Consider the following 20737-nt stretch of genomic DNA (forward strand, 5'->3'; position numbering starts at 1 on the left):
GGACTTGTTCTAATCTAGTCGTCACACCTTAATTATTATAATCAGCTCAGCAACCGTAACGCATGTCTCCGAATGTTTCAGCTATAAGCTTCAATCTTTTGACTCAGCTTTTGATCATCGTCACATAATTGAATCATTCATTGGGAAGGGGAAGGCTGGGCTTGTCAGATTTACACACACACACACACCTGCACACACACACACACACACACACACACACACACACACACACACACACACACACACACACAATGATGTTCAGGATATGTTCTACATTGCTGTCAGAATCCTGATGTGAGTGGACTATGCGCTGGTCCTTGTATTATCAGACGACAGGGTGACTGAACTCCAATGAACAGCACTCTGGGGAAACATATGAAACCCTTTCATGCAAAAAACATGTACGGACAAACACACAAACACACACACACACATCATGCTGCATGTAAGCACGCTGGAATTTAAAGACTTATTTTTTAAACTCGGATATGTGCAACACACATGAGCAGGTACATGCATTGAAAGTGAGAGAGAGAGAGAGAGAGAGAGAGAGAGAGAGAGAGAGAGAGAGAGAGAGAGAGAGAGAGAGAGAGAGAGAGAGAGCACCCACTACAGTAGTATACATCTGTGTGTGTGTGTGTGTGTGTGTGTGTGTGTGTGTGTGTGTGTGTGTGTGTGTGTGTGTGTGTGTGTGACTGTGTGTCTGCTCCATATGTTGCTCTCTGGGAATCTGCAATAATAACAATAATCTGAGGACATGAACTTTCCCTGAATTCCTTTAAATAGTTACGAGTTAATGGTTGATGAGTCTCTTGAGTCTCAAGAGCTTCCTCAGTGGATAAGGAGAAGGAGTGCTGCATGCTGTCAAGGCCTCATACACACACACACACACACACACACACACACACACACACACACACACACACACACACACACACACACAAACACACATACATGTATGTGCCATGCTGTCACACTGACAAGACAAATGTGTATGAGGACACATGTGCACGGCACAAACGAAGCGTAGTTCGGGGCAGTCCTTCCAATTACACAAAGTCAGAAGCTATCTATCTTTGTCTCACACACACTGACACACACACACACACACACACACACACACACCTCTGAGCCTGAGGGGAGCTGCATAGAAAACCTGTGCACGAGTGTCAGGAAGAAAAGGGACGATGACAGAAAGATGGACGTGGAGATAAACAACTGATTCGACCTATACGATTGTCATTTATGGTGACGTCACATAGGTTAGTGATGACTGTATGTGAGCGTGATCTCGGCTGTGGGAGTCGGGTGAGAAATCGCAGCGGTGGAGATGTGTTTTGACAGAGGAGTGAGAGGAGGGCAGCATGGTAGGAAGAGGGAGAGGTGCAACGTGGGAAGGGTCATACCCTGTTCCTCGAAGCGGAGAGGAAAAGACGGGAGTGTGCTGCCTACCGCTGCTGTTTAACAATAACAAAACAACCCATGACGTGAGTGTCATTCACAGAATGTACTGTCAACACGTGTGCACAAAAGAAACGGATTTGGAATTGTCAGTGAAAAAGGAAGGCTCAATAAAGGTTTAAAATAAGCAAAAGTAAGAGTCAGAGCAACCCTCTCCCATTGACTGGCCAATCGACCGCAACTGCGCAAAGTACTACACAATACTGAAAATCGTTGAAATCTATTCAAAATGATCCGAATATAGTAAATGATAAGATTGAATTAAATGACTAAGAAGGAAAGCTCTTGACGGTCAATATTAGCCAATATTAAATTGAGGGGACGGATTACGTACATCCCCCAACGAGCAAAAAGCTGAACTGGCGAGGTCTCAAACAGGGCAACATCCAGTGAACCCACGTAGAACGCTGGGCACAAAGAGTCTGAGTCAGTCTTCAGTTCCCAATAGAGACCAGAGAAGCTGCTGTTTGCTCCCACATCTTTCTAAAAGGGAAATTAGGACAGAGGTTGCTCGATATCCCTACTGTCCGTTGACTAATATCTATGTTAAAGTGCACGGCGTGGAAAACCCTTCTTATTAGGGTATGAGTGTATATTTGTGTGTTGATGTGGTTTCGCTGTGATTTCTTATTGTTAAGACATAATTGTACTTGCTTAAGTAATTGCTAAGATCTGAAAATAAGGTGACATTGTTACAACAAAGTCTGACAACAAACGCGACGGATCAGACCATCACACAGGTTGTGAAAAGTTTAGTCAGTTTATATGAAACCTAAAGGGGGGGCCTGATAGCCGGGAGATTAGGCAAATACCCCATTGATGCATATGATCTGAAAAAGTGAAAGTAAGCTCGGTTCATTCCCCAGCGGACCGGGCTGCTTGTCTCTTTTATTTTTCCCAATAGGACAATTAGTCTGTAACTTGGAAGTTTACTGTGGACAGTTGGACAATCACCTCATTACCAGATAACTGTCTGATTGCTAGTTTCTTATCTCACCTGGCTTCATTTTTAGTAGTTTCCAGATTATAGGAGTGATCTTGGTGAGTAAAATATTACAATATGATATCTCAGTTGTAATAAACCATAGCGATCCTTCTGCTGTTTTACCTCCAGTATACCTATAGCTTCTTGTCTAATCAGGCCCAATTGACATTCTGTATCCTTAACTACGATGCAGTTGCAGAAAACCCACGGTTGACGTCTGACTCAATAATTAAACTAATTGCTAGTTGCACTGCTAACAGACTGAGGTCCCACAAAATGTCTAATGTTCACAATCCAAAGCATGCTACTAGTAGAAGAGGATTCAGGGAGTTCGGGTGTTACTTAACACGTTGTACATATGTTCTATTTGTTGAAGAAAGGGTTAACAGAACAAAAACAACATCTTACATTTGTTGCTGTGACTTTTTTACTAATAAAGAGGGCAGCTGAAAATTGGCCCCTAAAAAAAACAACAGTGTGGATGGGAGACAATTTTAGAGAAATAGATTTGATAGATTGATAACGTGTTGACTTGGCCCAGCAGCCACACCTTACATTAAAATGTGTTCTTACCTCATGCAAACTTCAACTGCATTCACTAACAACAGAGTGTAAACTGGGAGCTGAACATAAGACACCTTTTAGACGGCAGGTGTTGAGAGAGAGAGAGAGAGAGAGAGAGAGAGAGAGAGAGAGAGAGAGAGAGAGAGAAAATGTCAACAGCTGTAACAGTTACAACTGATTTAGTTTGAAAATGTTAGGTAGACTCTGTTAGCAGTACATTAAAATAAATAAGGAACAAAAAGAAATCTAAACTCATGCAACATACTCAACTTATGAAACAAACTAATTTAAACATGTTTGCCCAGAACAGTTTTGCTAAATAGATAAGACAGAATTTGGTCACGTTGTTCAACTCCATCTACGAAATAGACTTTTTCCAATTAAACAGTAGATGGATGTGAGATCTTACTACAATACTGCAACATAATACTTGCATGTAAAAGATCCTGCTGCCAAGTTAAATCCTGATCCTCATTAATTACAATGAAATCAATAGGTGGATATAGAAAGACAGAGATTGAACAATAAAGAAGAGAGGGCATTGTGGTTTGCCAGAATACGATGGAGACATGAAAGATTCACAAACAGCTGAATGTGTCATCAGCAAACTGTGTTGATGTCAAAATAAATAAAAATTCAGCAGCAAAAACATGATGCTAAGTAGACAGTTAATGTAAGTAGACAGTTAATGTAAGTAGACAGTTAATGGTGAAATAGTGAGACTTGAAGTTTACACCTAATTAAATACTAATTGATGAACTTAAAGGCTAAACTAAGTCTCAATGTAATTTCATCAAATTGAATCAAAGGTGAGCTTTTCGTAAAACATTCACAAAAACAATAATAAAAGCTGAATTATAGTTCACAGACCAGGATGTAGGTGGTGTGGCTCCAGGCAAAAGTGGTTAACTATCTGTGGGCTGAAAGCGGAGCGTGTAACTCAGGGGTTTTTTAAACAGTTTATTTATACAGACACAAATGTGCATCTTCCTTCCTTTCATGCAGTGATTATGTTTAGCTCTCACTGAGGTTTTATGTATAACTTTTAAAGCCACTGCAAACAACTGCTTAGAAGATTGGCAAACTGTTGCTTCCGGTATTTTAAATGAACACAGATTTAAAAAAAAAAAAAAAACTAAGATGAATCTTAAAATCCTGAATTTGTTCTTTGCACTAACTCAAAGCGAGGGGAAGCATGTAGTCTGCAGAGACGTACATGCCGTGTGAGGGTCAATACAAACATAGCGTGGTATCTCCAGACACTCCTTTCATTTACGACAACAGAGCAAAGTCCATATCTGTCGAGCCATTCACGTGCTACACACACCTCTCTTTAGGAATTATATAACTCGATAAGCAATAGTTTAACTGGCTGGCGCTCTATCAGCACTCTCAAAGGAAGTCACGCACAGGTTGGACTAAGCTTTCTACGGTCGCCACATAAAGGATCCAAAACTCATGCTCCAGACACAGAGACCAAACAGTGGTGCCCCAATGCCACATCGTTTTCTTTATTAACATGAAAGGTACGCAAATGACACTCTGAATTATGACACTAATCCGGATGGGCATTGTTAATCAGAGAAATGACCTTTTAGAACTTCTCCAAAAAGTAGAAGTTATTTCTCAACCACAAATTGATCATATGTTCCTCGACTCTAAAATAGCCGAGTTACATCACTGGTGACATCTCAACCTTTAATAAACTTAAAACCCATTTTATCCTTCTGATACACATCTAAGAGTTCATAGCTTCAGTTTGATGGGTAATGTCCTTCTTACTCAATCATTACGGGACTATCTGTAAAACCCTGTGACTCCTTTTTTACTTCTTCTGTCTTTTAAGCGAGAGAGCACCGTATATCTGGACACCTACATGGCCGTTGTTTATCTGTCAATGTTTTCTTTTTTAATATATATTAGTTAATTCATATTTTCTACAGAGCTGTTGACGCCAACGAACATAACAGCATGACTCTCAAAGAGCACACAGACTCTTTGCAGTGTTTTACAAAGCTGCTATAGACATAGACTTTTTTATCTCCCAGGCAGCGATTGGTTTTAAGTGCTGCCGATGCACCGTTAAAATAAAGTTGCAGAGACTTTACAGGTCACAGTAAACTTTGCATATAGATTTATTATAGTGTGATGTTGTAGTGCCTTCTGCACGTTCAGCCGCATTGGCCAAAATAACGTAAAATCGGACCAAAATAAAAGCAGACGTAATGGTGAGGGATATATATATCTCATGCAAATTCATCATCCCTGAAAAATATGTTTTGAATAATATAATAAAATAATAAACTAATGGCTGCTTGGAATGTAGTCTGCAGTAATGTTAAGTAAGTGGACCAAGCACACGCAAACAACTGCATGATTATAATTGTCTTAATTATCCCATTATAGGCCTGTGCACACCAAGAGCCAAAACATGCTTAAATTAATTTAATATGTATAAACAAAAGAATTATCTGTATACTTTCCCTGATTGCTCACTGTGTTTTCAGATTATTGAAATAAAGATCTTACCAAGTGATGAGGAAAGACTTCCTCTGCAGTGGTGAACAACTATCACTGCTGGCACTGACGGTCTGAGTCCTGTACAACACGCTGATAAGCTCTCTTTCCGAGTACCATTATCATATCATAATAAAACATTAGGCCAAATCACGGAGCCACACGGCAAACCTCAGAGAGAAATCAGTGTTGGCCCCCGAGCTTTGTGTCCACAGAACTGCTGAGTCACGACCAATTCCGAAACACAGTACCGCTCGAGTGTTGTGCAATATCTACAAATCCCTCACATGACACGGAGAATAAAGACATGAGAGAAGAATACACAGAATAATATTTTAAAAAGTTGTGCGTTGCCCCATGAAGTTTGCTCAGCATGATAAACCTTTATAAACTGCCTGAGAGGGAGTGAGACACAGACTGTTACTTACTCACCTGAGAAGCTGAGACCACTTTGATGGTTAAACTCTGCGCCTGGTGTTTGCATGTCAAACTCACACTCACGCTCACACTGTGGCCCCTGCAGACACACTGTGGACGAACACCTGACTGTGTGCAAGTTGTCAGTCCTGTGACCGCACCCCCACACCCACACACACACACACACACACACACACACACCCCCACCACCACCACCATCATCATCACCACCACCCATCTGTATGCCACTGCAGAAAAAAAGAAGGGTCCACAATAACAACATAGACAATTTGAATAGGGTGGATAAATCAAGAGTTTTCATGTTTGAATGTCTTTGTTTCAGCATCTTTTAGCTCAAATAATCTATATTTTTTCAGAAAACAAGCTGAATTATTTAATACCCCGTATTGATTTTAAAGCAGACTCAAGGTTGGCGGATTCAAACGACTTTTTTTAAGGGTGGTTTGCAGTGTGTTAACATCCAACCAGCAGCCCACAAACACTCACACAGCGGCAGAGAACCGTGGGCCGAGCGGAAGGTGACTGACCTGATCCGTGTTCTGTGAAGCGCAGAGCAGACACGAGCCCACCTTGAGTGTCCGGAGTTGGATCGTCTTCCTCGGTCCTCGTGTCAGCCTTTGCGGACCGTGGCGTCGTCTCGTCGCTTCCACGGGAGCGCAGTGTGTCGAAGCGGTCAGGTCTGTGTGCTGTGGAGGTTTGTGGTCATGCTGCTGGTGTGTGTGTGTGTGTGTGTGTGTCTCTCTCTCTCTCTCTCTCTCTCTCTCTCTCTCTCTCTCTCTCTCTCTCTCTCTCGCTCTCTTCTCCCTCCTCTCAAACACGACTCGCCTGGTATCCTGAGGACACACGCGGAGGCATCAGATTACCGTTTAGCTCTAACTATGATTTACTAGACTGTGGAACTCTTTTGTTTTAAAACTGAATTTCAAGCCCAATTAATTAAATGACTCTTTATTTCGACATTTAAGCTCGTTAAACTCCATACCAAGATTAGGGTAAAAAATAAAACAGCTGGAATCAGCAGCCGGCTAACTTAGCTTAGCACAAATCAGTGGAAAGAGGGTGAAACCACAAAGTCATGTCTCTCACACAAAAGATGACAAATTAACACATTGTGTCTTGTTTGTTTTAACTGGAATTAAATATACAAAAGTCGAAACACGTCAGTTTAAAGGGTATTAACCACGGCATTAACTTTGCCAACCAACAGAGACCACGCCTTAAAGGTTTAAAGTGACGTTTTTCAGGCTTTGTGCTAAGCTAGCTTCATATTTACATAGAACCACCTCACCTCTCGGCTAGAAAGCAACAAACATATTTAGCTTATTAAATTTGTTTCCCAAAACAGAACGTCGTTACCTGTGTGTGAATGACTGCTTGTTTTCCGACTGACTGAATACGGTTTAGTGGACTAATGATGACATCACAGTGACATGTCTGACATCACAGTCATGCATGCTATGGGCTCATTTGGCGGGACTAAGTTCACCTGCTGAAAACCATCAATAGTGGAGAGACGAATGTGACAAATTCTGCATTTAAATCAGCCCAAAGTCAGCAGTTCGTTGACTAACAGTCTGCTTAGTGCAGGACAGACTGTTCATTCTTTCAGTCATGCTGCATCTCAGACTCTGTTGGTTTGAAGACCTTAGACTAACCCCAATCTAAACCTCACTCTATTTTTAACTCTAAAAACCATGCAGCGAAATCTACAAGCTACTGTGCTACAAGCTACTTTGCAGACACAGTTTTTCACATTTTTAAACCTTCTATCTTGAAGTCACGTCTCGTTATCTCGGTGTGTGTTGTATGTTTTAATGTAATAATATCATTCACATGAGGTTAGATCACAAATTACAACGTTTAGCGTTAAACCTGCTTGTGTCACTCGAGGCCCATTTAAACATGAAACTGCAAAAGGATGTGGCGTCACATGAGTCCTGCTGGCTAAATATTCACCTGATAGGCTGACAGATTCCGGTCAGATTTGGTTTGAAACTTCGGGTAGAATGCAGAGCCCTGCAACAGAGCAGCAGAGCTGCCTGGTGAATAAGTTCAGCCAATGAAGAAATCAATGTTCCTGTTTTTGTCAGTGTCACTTGACCAGCCTCTGACCTTCTGTCTGCTCCAGTGACTCTATGGTGACAATTGAAAACAAATGACTCTGATTGTGTAGCAGAATTCAGTGTAAAAAAAATAAATATATAAAGTGTGTGAACAGATACATGACAGTGATTATTGTCAAAAATCGAGGTGAAGTTTAACTTCTGTGTCTTTTCAACCTAAAGCATAAAACATTAAAGATATGAAACCCTGCTCTTGTGTGATCACTTTTTTTTAAAAGCAGCAAAATCAACGTGTAGTTGAATTATGCTACTTTCGCTCAGCTTGACATCAGCTGCCTTTGATCTGTCATAAGTCTGTACTGTAAAGTCAGACAGCTGGCACACTTCTACACACACACACACACACACACACACACACACACACACACACACACGCATGCTCTTGCTCTTTCTCACATGTATAACAGTCCTGCCCACGCAGAATTTATTTGTGCTGAACTAGAACAAAATGACACCCCTGAGATTTTTACTGTCACGAAAAAAAAAAGCAATAATAAGTAATAACTTCTGATTGTTTATACGGTTGAGTCCCAGGGGACTGGAGCTCTGGTATCTGAACACGTTCGTCATCTAAATGCTTGTGTATCTTTACAAGACTCTCCTACAGCTGTCATGACACTGGAATTATGATGACGTGGAATTGACGTGTTTTCAGGCCGAGGAGGGGAGCAAGCTGTGGTGACAAAAATCAAACCCTTGAAATCAGCGGTGGTGCGTAACACCAGGATTTCCATCCCATCCTCATATATATATAAAAATTAAGAACACTGATTGGTCCTTCCTCCCAACGTATACTTTCCTTCTCTCAGTGGCCCCAGTTAGTTGGGATGAGCACCAAGACAAACAGGGTCTGGCCTGTATAGGCTTGCTTTGGTGCGTCGAGCCGCCCACGTCCATGTCCCTACGAGCGGTGCGATGGAGACGTTCCCACAGATCTCTGCTGACTGGTCCTCAAATGGACCAAGAACTGAGAGCAAAGCGTGTTTCCTCTGTCTTTGCTGAACGTCGATGTGCATGAAGAGTTTGTGTGGGAGGATCAGTGAACATGTTTCTCATCATCAGTTTATACTTTTCGCCTCTTGTAGCAATATAGTCGTGTTTCACGTGTATATGTCGTGGTTTATGTTACAGATGTAATGCTGTTAGTGGCACATATTGAAAGTGGCCCGTTCCTTTAGCTTTATTTAACTGACAAAAAGTGTGTCATCAAAAGTTGGACGTTAAATCATTTGAAAAGAAAAACTTAAAAAAAAAAAGGTAAGAAAAAAACCTCACATAGGCATTCGGAGAAAAGTGATTTAATGTGCATAGATCTGCATTATTCTCATGACCGGCTCCAAGGGCCATGTCAATTAAAGGGAGAGACGACGATAATGCACTTAAATTAACTGATGTATTCACAAAGAATATATCAATTCAACTGCAAAAAGAGCTGATTAGATGTGGATGGCAGTCTCTCTGAGAGGTCTAAGATGGCAGCTCTTACAGTGACTGGGAGCATTGGGTCTAGGCGCTCCCAGTCAGCCCAAGCGGAGGGCCCCAATTACATGAACCTGCGGGAGAGCAAACACGGCATGGCTTAATGTGTCCATATAGAAGATTTCCACATGAATATAGTGCCATCTGCTGGCTAAGTGCAGGTAGCTCACCCTATCACTCCATTAAGGAGCGTGAGACTGTAGGTCTGAAAGTTTAACAAATATTCACAACTCCTTGAAAATGGCTTGTTGACGTAGTTGCACAGAATATTTTTCAGCGGGAGGAAACTGGTTCAAGGCATCATCCGCCTGTCCTGCTGATGTGTCCTTGAGCAAGAACACAGAGCAAGCAGAGCTGTCACCAACCTTACGCTGTGAACTCACCATTTGGCTCAATAAAGCATTACAATACACCAGTGATGTCAAATAAAAGACATCACTGGTAAAAAAAAACTCAAATAAAACGTCATCAGGAGGAAATCAATTTTGTATGGCCCGAAATCAGGAGTTAGCTTGACAAGCAGCTACAACAAGCAGAAACAGCCTCACACATACACACAGACAATACAAGTATAGACCTACCTGGTGTCAGTACAACCTCAGTAAATCAGTGACCTTAGATCTTAAATGTACTGCATGGCCTGTACTTTAAAAGCCATAATGCAGTTGGGTCAATAATGGCATATTTATATTGATTCTGTCAACACACTGATAGTCATCACAGAATGTCTGAAAATGAAAAAAAAGACACTCTAAATGTTGGAGCAAAAACTCTGAGAAATGTAAAACATTTGACAAACATACATTTTTCTGTGCTTTTCCACCTGACCTTGCGTATCAAGTCTTTTTTTAGACCTGTAAGAGGTCTCTTATTGCTAAATGTTTAAGTTAAGGAGACTTGTGAAAGAAAGATTCAGTAAAAAATTATCAAAACTGAAGCAGTATAGTCCGACATATCCAGACTTTTTGTTTCTAGAATGGATCAAGCTCCAAACACACTGAATCCTACATTTCCCATAATGCAACATAATAGCATCTTTTCCTTATACCCTCCCTGGTTGGTAAGCACTAGTATCTTTCCATGCTCCCAGTTTGAAACATGACGGATCAACTGACCTTAATGTGTGAAATAAAGTGGCTCTTTTTCCTGAAACAAAAGGCGCAGACGTCAGCATGAATCTTACTTCGTGAATAAGTGGAATGATGGAACCACATCTTTATTATTTATCTGTACAGAAAAAAAACACCATCAGTCACCAGATCATGCAAAGCAGTATTGCGTTACAAAGAAAAACACAATGCGAAACAAACAATATATACTGTACCATAAATATGGAGCGTCAACAAACAAAACAAATCAATCAATATATTACAAAAAATAAACTCCTGAGATGACACTTACTTACATACAAAATACAATATGTTATAATTTACTTGCAACATAGTACTGGAAATGTATAACCAGACAGGTTGATGCGGTGTTGAGATTTTAATTTATCTTTCTTACACATATGAACTTGAAATGCAGCAGCTCAACTGAAAATGACCAGCCAAGGTACTGGCTTCATTCCAGGTTGCCTTAAATTCAGTCCCACAACACAAACAGGATCAATCACAGAAACCAACAGTTTAAAATGGCATATTAATCTGGAGCCCAGCGTCTGACTGCGGTAGAAAGCAACCTGGAAAGTTGCGACTGAACGAAATCTTAAAGGGAATGTAAGAGTTAGGTATTTAACAGATACACAGGTCCTGTATGTACGGTCATATTTATATCTATAATAGGGTGACAGCGCTCAACAGTCACGTCGAGGTGTTATTGCACTACTGTCTCAATGTCTTTTCATGAGAATAATCAACAAATTACAATACTGTTGAAAGATCTACACAGAGGTGAAACAAGAAATCACCAGTCACAGCTACAGACGTGAATCTTTTTACTCTTCGAAAAGCATTCAGTTACTATTTAGGATTGATTTATTCAGTGTGGGGCACAATCGGCCTGATCCCATAGCTCCTAACAACAGTTGCAATCCTTGCCCGACTTAATCAAACACTTAACGTAAATGAATGAATTTCCAGACGTAATTGACCCAGGTCTGCACAGCTAACATGTAGCTGAATTGAAAACATGTTCACAATAAGGCTACAACATCTAGAGAGAGAGAGAGAGAGAGAGAGAGAGAGAGAGAGAGAGAGAGAGAGAGAGAGAGAGAGAGAGAGAAAAAAAGAGGCGACGGAGTGCGAAACTCAACACTGATAGAGCTCCCTTCTTCTCCAAAAGTCACACCGAACCACTTGGAGGAGCCATGCATAACAATTGAACACAGATGAACATACACTTATTTCCCGACTCCCTCACACGACAATGAACTTCAAGGCTTGTAGACAAAAAAGGGGGCAGCAATGACGAGCCCAGTAGTCCGTAGCCAAGGACCAGAGACACAACAGCTGGATTTACACAGGAACAAATTCTTAAAGAAGTAGTTTTCTTTACGCACGTAGTTTCACTTACTGACCAAAATGTATTCACTGTGGGCGAAACCATCAAATGTCAAATATCCGACTTTTTTTTAAAAATATGTATAAATCCAGCCACTGAATGAAAGAGTTATGTCACTGACAAGGGTGGATTGAAAAGTGCTACGAGACTTTGTTTTATCATTGGCTTATCTCCCTTTATAGTTATATTTGTTTGTATTCATATACTGTGTGTATATATATATATATAAATATATATATACTGAATGTACATTCCATCTAAAGTCTTGAATATTCTACTTTTATATACTTCATAAAGAGTTCATTAAAGTGTCCTCTGGGAAAAATAAATATCTTGTTATTCTATTCTATATAGGTATTCTATTCTTCTCTAATCTGCTGCAGTCTATATCAATGACGTAACTCCTTCAGTCCAATTATTGTGGCTCAGCTTCATTCACTGAACATCCTACCCAGGAGGCCTCACTGTTACTCGCACAGAGAAGCTGAGGATGGAGGAGAGGAGGGACGGGGACTGAGGGAATACAGTACAGTTAACACACAAAGTTTAATCTCAGACTGGTTCACATTTAATGTCAATCAAGTCATCACTGGCCAACGGTAAAAGGGGGGGAGGGGGGGGTGGAGGGGGGCATAATCAATAAGGGGCTGACTACGGTTAGCCTGTGTCTAGTCAGAGAAAAGGCTGGCGAAGGACTTTCGGAGGTTGCGAATGGTCTCGGCTTTCGCCTCGTCTTGGCCGTCGCCTCCGGTGCTTGAGACGCCGCGGAAGAAAGAGGAGTCGCTGAAGGCGTTGAAGGCATTGGTCAGGGACTGGGACTTACTGGGAGGGGAGGGGGAAGGGAAAAGAGAGAGGGGGGGGGCAAGAGGGGCGAGTAGGTAGGCAAGGAAGGATGGGATGCAGGGAGGAATGAAGGAGGAACAGTTAGATGGAAGAGTAAGGATGAAGACAAACAGGGAAATATGGGGGCAAAAAAAGTTCACAAACACAATATTTGTGCAATGATCTTTGAAAACATTCCAAAATGTTAACATTGTACTTTAAACCACCCTATTTATCAAACATATGCAGTATATGAACATGCAATAGTTAACATTGTGACAAATACACCAATAAACACAACAGACCGTGTCGACTGTAATAACTACATTATTAAATATGTATATACTGCTTAGAAATGCTAAATAGGGAGGATTAAAATAAAGTGTTATTCAATCATTTCAGCAACTACCACTTCGACCGACACACTAAAATACACCAGTAAAAACGAAAATTCTATTGATAATTAACTGGACGATTGGAATTCCATATATTACCTTTCTACAGAAGAATGGATTTAGACATTTACTTCTGCATCCTAAACACAAAGAATGGCCCATTGAAATGCACGTCTTTGCATTATCAACAGTGTGTCGATAGTGCGGCTCTTACTTCAGCAGAGGATGGGCCTTTTGCTGGGATCCTGGCTGTTCTTCCTCAGAGGCCTCTCCCTCAGCGGGGGCCGCGGCACCTTCAGCCGGTACAGGCTCAGGGTTTTGGAGGGGAGAGGCCGGCTTGGCCTGGGGCTGAGCCTTAGCTGGAGACTGGACATTGGGCGGGGACTGAACCTGTGCTGGGGCCGAGGCAGTATCTGAGGCCTGAGTGGGTGCAGGGGCCGCGGGCTGAGGTTTGGGTGAAGCTTTGAGGGGAGGAGGAGGGGTTTGTGGCTTTGGCTGGAGCTGCGGCTTTGAATTCCTGCGTAGGGGAGGGATGGGCTTTGCAGGTGGTGCGGGTTTGGGGGGCAGCTCTTTTGGTTTGCCAGGAGCTGGGGTTGGGGAGCCCTGAGGCTGGGGCTTGGGCTGCTCTGTGGTAGGAGCTGAGGCTGAGGGAGAAGCTGGGACTGGAGCTGGGGCTGCTGCTGCTGCTTTGGTTGGGGGAGAGCCTGGAGCTGCAGCTGCTGCTGCTGCTGCTTTTGCTGGGGATGATGGTGAAGCTCTGGCTGGGGTGGAAGCAGAATCTGGGGCTGACTTTGCGACGGATGTGGCTCTCGTCATTGGGGGGGGAGGCCTCGGCACTGGAGGCTTTGTGACTGAGGCGGCCCTCTGGACTGGGCCCTTCTGAGTCTGAGCTGGACCTGGACCAGGTTTTTGGGCCTGACTGGGCTTTGGTACCGGTTCAGATGCTCTCTTAGCTGACTCTGATGATGACTCCACAGTCTGTGATTTCACTGGGGCACCTGAAAGATTCAAACATAATTACATTAGATTATAGTTCCATGGTTATACAACACATGGCAAGACAAGCAAAACAAGCAAAAGAAGAAGTAAAGGAAATAAATCAAGAAGCGTCATTATTTCTTAGATCTAGCACCTGTTGTTTTAGTGCAGCAGTAAGAAAACCAGGCGCCTGCAACACTCACTTAAGACCAAAGCAGAACACGATACCAATAAAGAGCTTGAGTCTGGACATGCCCATTCACAAAACAACCTCTCGCATTCATAGAATCCCTGACCAACTCATCTTGTCAAGAACAGACCGGGGCGAAGCAGGCTCTGAATGTTTGGACTGCAATGACCAGCAGGGGGCGGCAGATCAACGGCTAAGAGAAGGTGTGGTGACTAGCCTGTCATGCCAAGTGTTTCTTGCTTTTATGCACAATAATTCATGTCACCATTAGGAGGTAGTGTGGTTATAAAAAAAAAAAATAGAAACATAATAATAATCAAAGGGGAAAACATGAGAATGAAGGAAAGTAAACAACAAAAGGAGATATGATACAACCACAAAAGGATACTGGCATCAAACAACTCAGTGACTCAAACACATGCAGCAAAGCAACCTATCATGCAGCGCAAAGGAAACAAAGGATGCTGAGAAGGAAGTGACGGGGCAGGGATGAGTTTCCAGTGGCTGATAATTCATTTCCCAGGATGCAGCAGGATTATAGCTGTGTGTGTAAATTATATACTAAAACCTTTATAAAAAGGGGTATTTAAAGACAGCTTGGAAAATGTATATTAATTAGCGTTATGAGTTGTTGATTAGCACTATATATACATTTAGATTTGGGACTTTAATGACATTATATAAATGATCGCTACAAAACCTTCATGAAAATTCATCCCAGACATTCTCAGAGGGTCTTTACTGTCAGGCCACTCCAGTGCATGGAGACAAGTCTTACGTTTTAAGTGTTTGTCACAAAGCATCCCAATGGTTGCTTGGGACTCACGACACATAAAAAAACCAAAGAAAATACCATTTGTACAAACATATTTAACTTGTAAAAGGACAACACAGTAGCAATTTGCTTGGATACAAAACCTTGAATTACTAAATCACACACACTCCACACCACGCATTATATTCGTCACTTGCCAACGATGCCAACAAACTGGTATTTAACATGTGTTTGTTTGTTTATTGCTCATTAAAGATTGAGACAGAGGAGAACAGACTAATATTAGTAGCCACATTGTGTATAAAGATCACTAATTCAGTGATTTGGATCCAAGCAAATTAGGAAATGAACATGCAAAGAAAGAAAAGATGCTTATTTTCCTTGAAACTCTTCATTAATCCCATAAGAAAGTTTTATAATTGACAAGAAAAATATGTATTATGTACCACAGAGTATAACGCCACTTATAACAAAGAGTTATGAAAGTTAATTTATAACAAAAGACAACAGCCCAGCAGTTATTCACAAAACATTCTGATCCTGCAAAGGGGGCTTTGTAGCTTGACAGAAGGAAGAATCTGTGCACCATTGACTGATTCACACCAAAACAATGTACAGAATTTAAAGATTCAAAAGGATTCAAAAGTCAAGCATTATTCAGCAAGACAGAAACGCAGCTGATCTGTAGAACGTTCATGTTCATCCGTCTGTCTGCCTGAACCACTCATCTGATCTACTTCACACTGCTGGGGAACCAAGGGAGTGCTTTTGTCGAATTTGGCGCTATTTAGATACGCAACGTGATCAAACTTAATAAACTTCTAATAAACTAGTGAAAAGCGCTCCAGCATGTCGTCCACAGCGGGCAACTCATAGAGTCAACACGAGCGGACGGCCAACTGGAAGCAGAATTCAACCGCAGCGTTTTCACCGGTGTGACCGTGAAGCCGCTACATGGGTGTGTTTTACTCCCGTGAGTAAGACTATTTCCCCGGTGTAAGACTTGATACTAACTTAAAACACTAACATTATCACCGGCAAAAAACGTAATTCCACGCTCTACTTTATTATTACCTTGCTAAGTGTATGTATGCTAACTATGTAAGGGTACAATGAGTTAGAATGGTGACATAATTCAATATTTCTCATATTTAAACACCATAATGAATGCGTCGCTGTTGGGGGCCCTTTTAGTTGGGTAAAGTGCGGTAAAGTCAGCCCCTGGTGTCTTTCCCATGAGCTAGAGTGTATCTCACTGGTGTTGACCGTTAGTTGCTGCAACTTCGGTGTGTGACGCAACTATGTCTTGTATTGCCGAGGTCCAAATGAACTGTATTGTCGAGAGCGAAGTTATTCACCACAGGTCTAAGCATTCGGCCCGTTCTGAACAGGCTTTGAATGGGCACTGCACGAGACTTAAACAACTCCTGTAAAACATAAAAAGCTGGCATTCTTAAAACAACCAGCACACACACACACACATAAGGAACACCAACATTTTCCACATTCATGCAAAATGAGAAAAAACAGAATTCAAGATAATGAACAAACATGCAAACATTTACACGCTGACAGTACAATAATAATGGCTTTGTTAATTTACCGTTTTACACGCTGTTACCACTGCTTTTAGTTGTCACATTTAGTTTGAACACATCTGCCCTGAGCACAACACATCACCACACTGACACAGACACTATGGTACTGTACATTTGCTTGTTACTTAAGTCACAACTTAAACAGAGACAAGGCCGTAGCTCAGACAGACAGCAGAGGTCTTTCTCTTTTCTTACACATTGTTACCTTCAAGGCACAGAGATAGAGATGCAGATCAAATACAAACTGCTCTTACTCTGAAGGTAATAGTTTGACATTTTAGGAAATGCACATTCATTTTCTTGCCAAGAATCTGAGGAGACGACTGATACCACTCTCATGCCTGTATGGTAAATATACAACTACAGCACATCATCTAGTTAGCTTAGCTTAGCACAAAGACTGGGAACAGGTGGAAACAGCTAGCCTGGCTCTGTCAAAGGCAACCAAATGTGCATGCCAGCATTTCTAATTAATAGGTTGTATCTCAGTTTCATTTCCATTTTTATTCTAAACAAATTATTCTGGTTAAGAAAACATTTCCCAGTTGAGTTTTTCTCTAATGGCAGTGTTTAATTTGAGTGAGACAGTTTTCAAATACTGGATACTTCATTTTAGAAAAAAATCTCTTAAGAGGTCTGAGAGTGAACTGTGCCATGACTGATTCAGTTTCCTAGACTTGCTTTGGGCCTACACTGGCAACACTTGTATTACAATGGAGAACAGTGTTCAGACAACCTTGAGGTTGAGGGCGCTGGCCGGAGATCCTGTTTGGATCTGACAGTCCTTCCTTAAGGGCAGCACCCTGAGGGACGGGGGGGGGAATGACAGAAAGAAAACAAAACACACAGAGAGAGAGAGAGAGAGAGAGAGAGAGAGAGAGAGAGAGAGAGAGAGAGAGAGGAGGCAAACATGGTTAAGCGGGTTCTGGTAAAGAATCAGCAGTGAATTGAAAAGTGATTTTCCTGCAGACAATAACTCCTTATGTTTCTGAACTTGCCTCTCTTTATATACACAAGGACAATTGAAGCTAATGATGTATGAGCCATTGTACATCCATTATAAACACATGGGTTTCATTGATCATTCTCTACCTGTTGGGGCTGCACAGTCGTTGGCTTCTGGCCTTGAGGGGAGCGGGCAGGTGAGCGGGAGGCACTAGATGACCTGGTAGCCAGAGCTTGGCTCATCTTAGCCAGCACCACCTCTGAGATGAGCTGGCGGTCCTCCGCCTGGTGATCACCAATCAGCTGCATAGATGAACCCACGACCTGGACAAAGAGGGCACAGGCGTCAGAAATTGTGTGCCTTTTTTAATGACACGGTTACATGACGTTGTTGACCCAGACTGGATAACAAAGTCAGGACAGACGAACAAAGGAGTATAAAGGCCACAGTGGGCCAGACGTCATGTGTGGTAATAGCTCTCTGGTGAAAATGTGTGTAGAATTAGTTTTGATTTGATGTTTTATGGCCACAATGGTTTTGGTTTATAAGAGTTTTTTGGATACTGTCAGAAAGGTTATGTTTTAAAATATATATGTTTATATCTGAATGGCAATTCATTAAAATGATGGTCATCATCTTTATTTTCAGGAACCCAAACGTTGTATCACTGTGGCAGTCAGGCTGCTGCGAAATAAGACAGACGGTGATATCAGGTCAACACTCAACAATTTTACTGCATCACTGTAAAAAACACTCTTCCAGTGGCGATGACTCATGGGGAGACATGTTTTTCACATCTTTCCCACTTTAGTATCTAATCGACCTCCAACCAAACTACTGAAGATTTCATTCTGACAATCAGCCTACTTCAAAGTGTTGACTGCCAGTTCATGATCAACTGTGAGCGTGTTTATCGTCTGTCTTTATCCATATGTGCAGTGTCACCGTCTGCATTTTAAATCCAGAATTTTGCCAAACATTGCCCCGGCTGACCCAGCTTTTTTCCATGGATGCGGGGGCTGAGTTGACCCACACCACTCAGTGGCTCTGTATCTACTGCCAACCACATAGAAGCAGCTCTCTACAGCACTCCATCTTGTGTCCTACAAACCCTGGCTTGTCAAGTTGCTCCTCGAGCTGGCAGACATTTTGGTCACTCAACAGCTCAATCCTGTGGCCAAATCAGTCCCTGCTTCTGCTCCTACTTCCAGAGCCACCCACTCTGTCTGATACTGCACTTGAACCCGAGTCTCTGTCAGATCCTGAAACTGAATAGTCTGTGTATGTGACCCCTAAATCTGTCAAGTCACTGCACACCAGCTCCATGTTACAACTTTGGGCAATAAGCTGGTTGTCCACCCCATGACCAGCTGTGTCACAGTGCATTTGGGTCTTGCCTTTTGTTGCCTCAGGCCAGAACTGTAATAGGTGGGTAAAAGCTTCCCCACTGCTCAGTTTAATATGTCCAATCTTAATAACGCCATATGTTTTGTGTAATCTTCCACAGTCCTTGAAAGCTCTTTTCTAAACTGTTTTTTCAGTGACAATGATGGAATCAGATGGAGTATTTAGCAATTTTCCATTTTGAGACGTAACCACTTGACTTTTAGAAAAGGTATCATTACAGCAAAGCACACTCCAACAGTGATGTGTTTTTCACAACCATTGTGGTCATGACGTCAAGACTAAAGACTACTAAACATTTACTGGAACGTGAAAGACAAGTGAGGGGAAATTGTAGCTGAAGAGAATAAATACTGAGTTCGGTGGACGATAGAGGATAGCTATACTTATCCCGAAAATATCACCAGATGTTGGTTATCAAACTTGATGTGTATTCAGATTAGATTCAATCAGTTTATTCCCAGCCAGATAATCTCAGGCGCTAGCAGTGAAAATTAGGCCAGACGTGCTAAATTTAAGACTCAAAGACCTTATTAGTATTCCAATAAAACTCCCCCAGGCTGAACATGGTGAAAGTTATGCAGTGATAATATGGCAGCTGCAAAATAAGAGTTATGTGACTTATTGTATTTAGTGCCTTGTCAACTGTTTCAGCGATAGACAGTTGTTTTTTTGAGTTTCCATCCATCCCTCTATCGCTCTCTCTCTCCCTCCATTCTTTGTGTGTTTTCCTCACCTCAGTAATGTAGTCATTACCATCCTTGCCACAGATGGCTTTGACAGCACAGATATCCAGTCCTCCGCAGATTTCTGAGCAGGTATCAACCCACAGTTTATACCTGTCACATAGAGAAGTTGGATTAGGATTACTGTATGTACAATAACTGTTTTGCTGAGTTGCTTCTAGAGGTCAACAACAGTTGCAGGTATTTAACTTCTTTGTATAAAGAACTGGGAGTGAAAAGATAACTTGTCCTGCTTTACACCATTGTGCTCACCTAGGTAAAAAGAAATTAAGTTTTGTTCTAGCACACAGCACACTACTTTTTCAATAATATTGATTTATGTATCACTTTGGCACTGTAAATCAGAGCCAATGTTGCTCTTGAGAGAACTTATCCTCACAGTAAACCTGTTACAGAGCCTCTCTAGCTCGGGGCCGGGCCGGGCCGAAGCCCATAAAGGTGCTGCTGCTGCTGGCTTGGGTGTAAAGGGCTCCATTGACTTGCTGTCTGGAAAACTGAACACAATATAAAACCAGGGCAGATACAGACGCATCAATACTGTGCTTTATGTACACCAAACAATTTAAAAGCAACATTTGTAATGTTTAGAATCTCTGTACTGCAGTTTGTTAGCTGTCGCAGATTTAAGAAGCTGGTGATTTACATTTTTTTGTTTTGTTTTGCATTATGGAAGTAATTTATTGATCAATAAGATTCCCGTTGATGAGGAAAAACGGTGACTCCTCATTCTGTTGGGGCTTGCGTTAGTGGCAGTGTAAGGTTTGGAGAGTTCAAATATTAGCAATTATTGCTAAAAATTGTTTGATGAATCAGA

The 20737-nt window shown here is 41.7% G+C and overlaps 2 protein-coding genes across 2 annotated transcripts in view; both read right to left on the bottom strand.

Moving 5' to 3' along the window:
• The window catches only part of pparg (peroxisome proliferator-activated receptor gamma), a 28113-nt gene extending 22042 nt beyond the window's left edge, over window positions 1–6071 (bottom strand). The window contains exon 1 of the mRNA XM_068712300.1: window positions 5960–6071. Within this exon, the coding sequence (XP_068568401.1) occupies window positions 5960–6011 (52 nt within the window). The 5' untranslated portion in view covers window positions 6012–6071. The remainder of the gene's footprint in view (window positions 1–5959) is intronic.
• Window positions 6072–12657: 6586 nt separating this feature from the next.
• syn2b (synapsin IIb) overlaps window positions 12658–20737 on the bottom strand; it is a 67912-nt gene continuing 59832 nt past the window's right edge. Inside the window, exons 9-13 of the mRNA XM_068712301.1 lie at window positions 19914–20016; window positions 17920–18096; window positions 17564–17630; window positions 13501–14284; window positions 12658–12891 (exon numbers count right to left, since the gene is read on the bottom strand). Of these exons, the coding sequence (XP_068568402.1) occupies window positions 12738–12891; window positions 13501–14284; window positions 17564–17630; window positions 17920–18096; window positions 19914–20016 (1285 nt within the window). The 3' untranslated portion in view covers window positions 12658–12737. The remainder of the gene's footprint in view (window positions 12892–13500; window positions 14285–17563; window positions 17631–17919; window positions 18097–19913; window positions 20017–20737) is intronic.

The sequence above is a fragment of the Cebidichthys violaceus genome, unplaced genomic scaffold, assembly GCF_023349555.1.
Source record: "Cebidichthys violaceus isolate CVI_PGR_0920_01 unplaced genomic scaffold, fCebVio1.0.p SCAF_17, whole genome shotgun sequence".
Lineage (NCBI taxonomy): Eukaryota > Metazoa > Chordata > Actinopteri > Perciformes > Stichaeidae > Cebidichthys > Cebidichthys violaceus.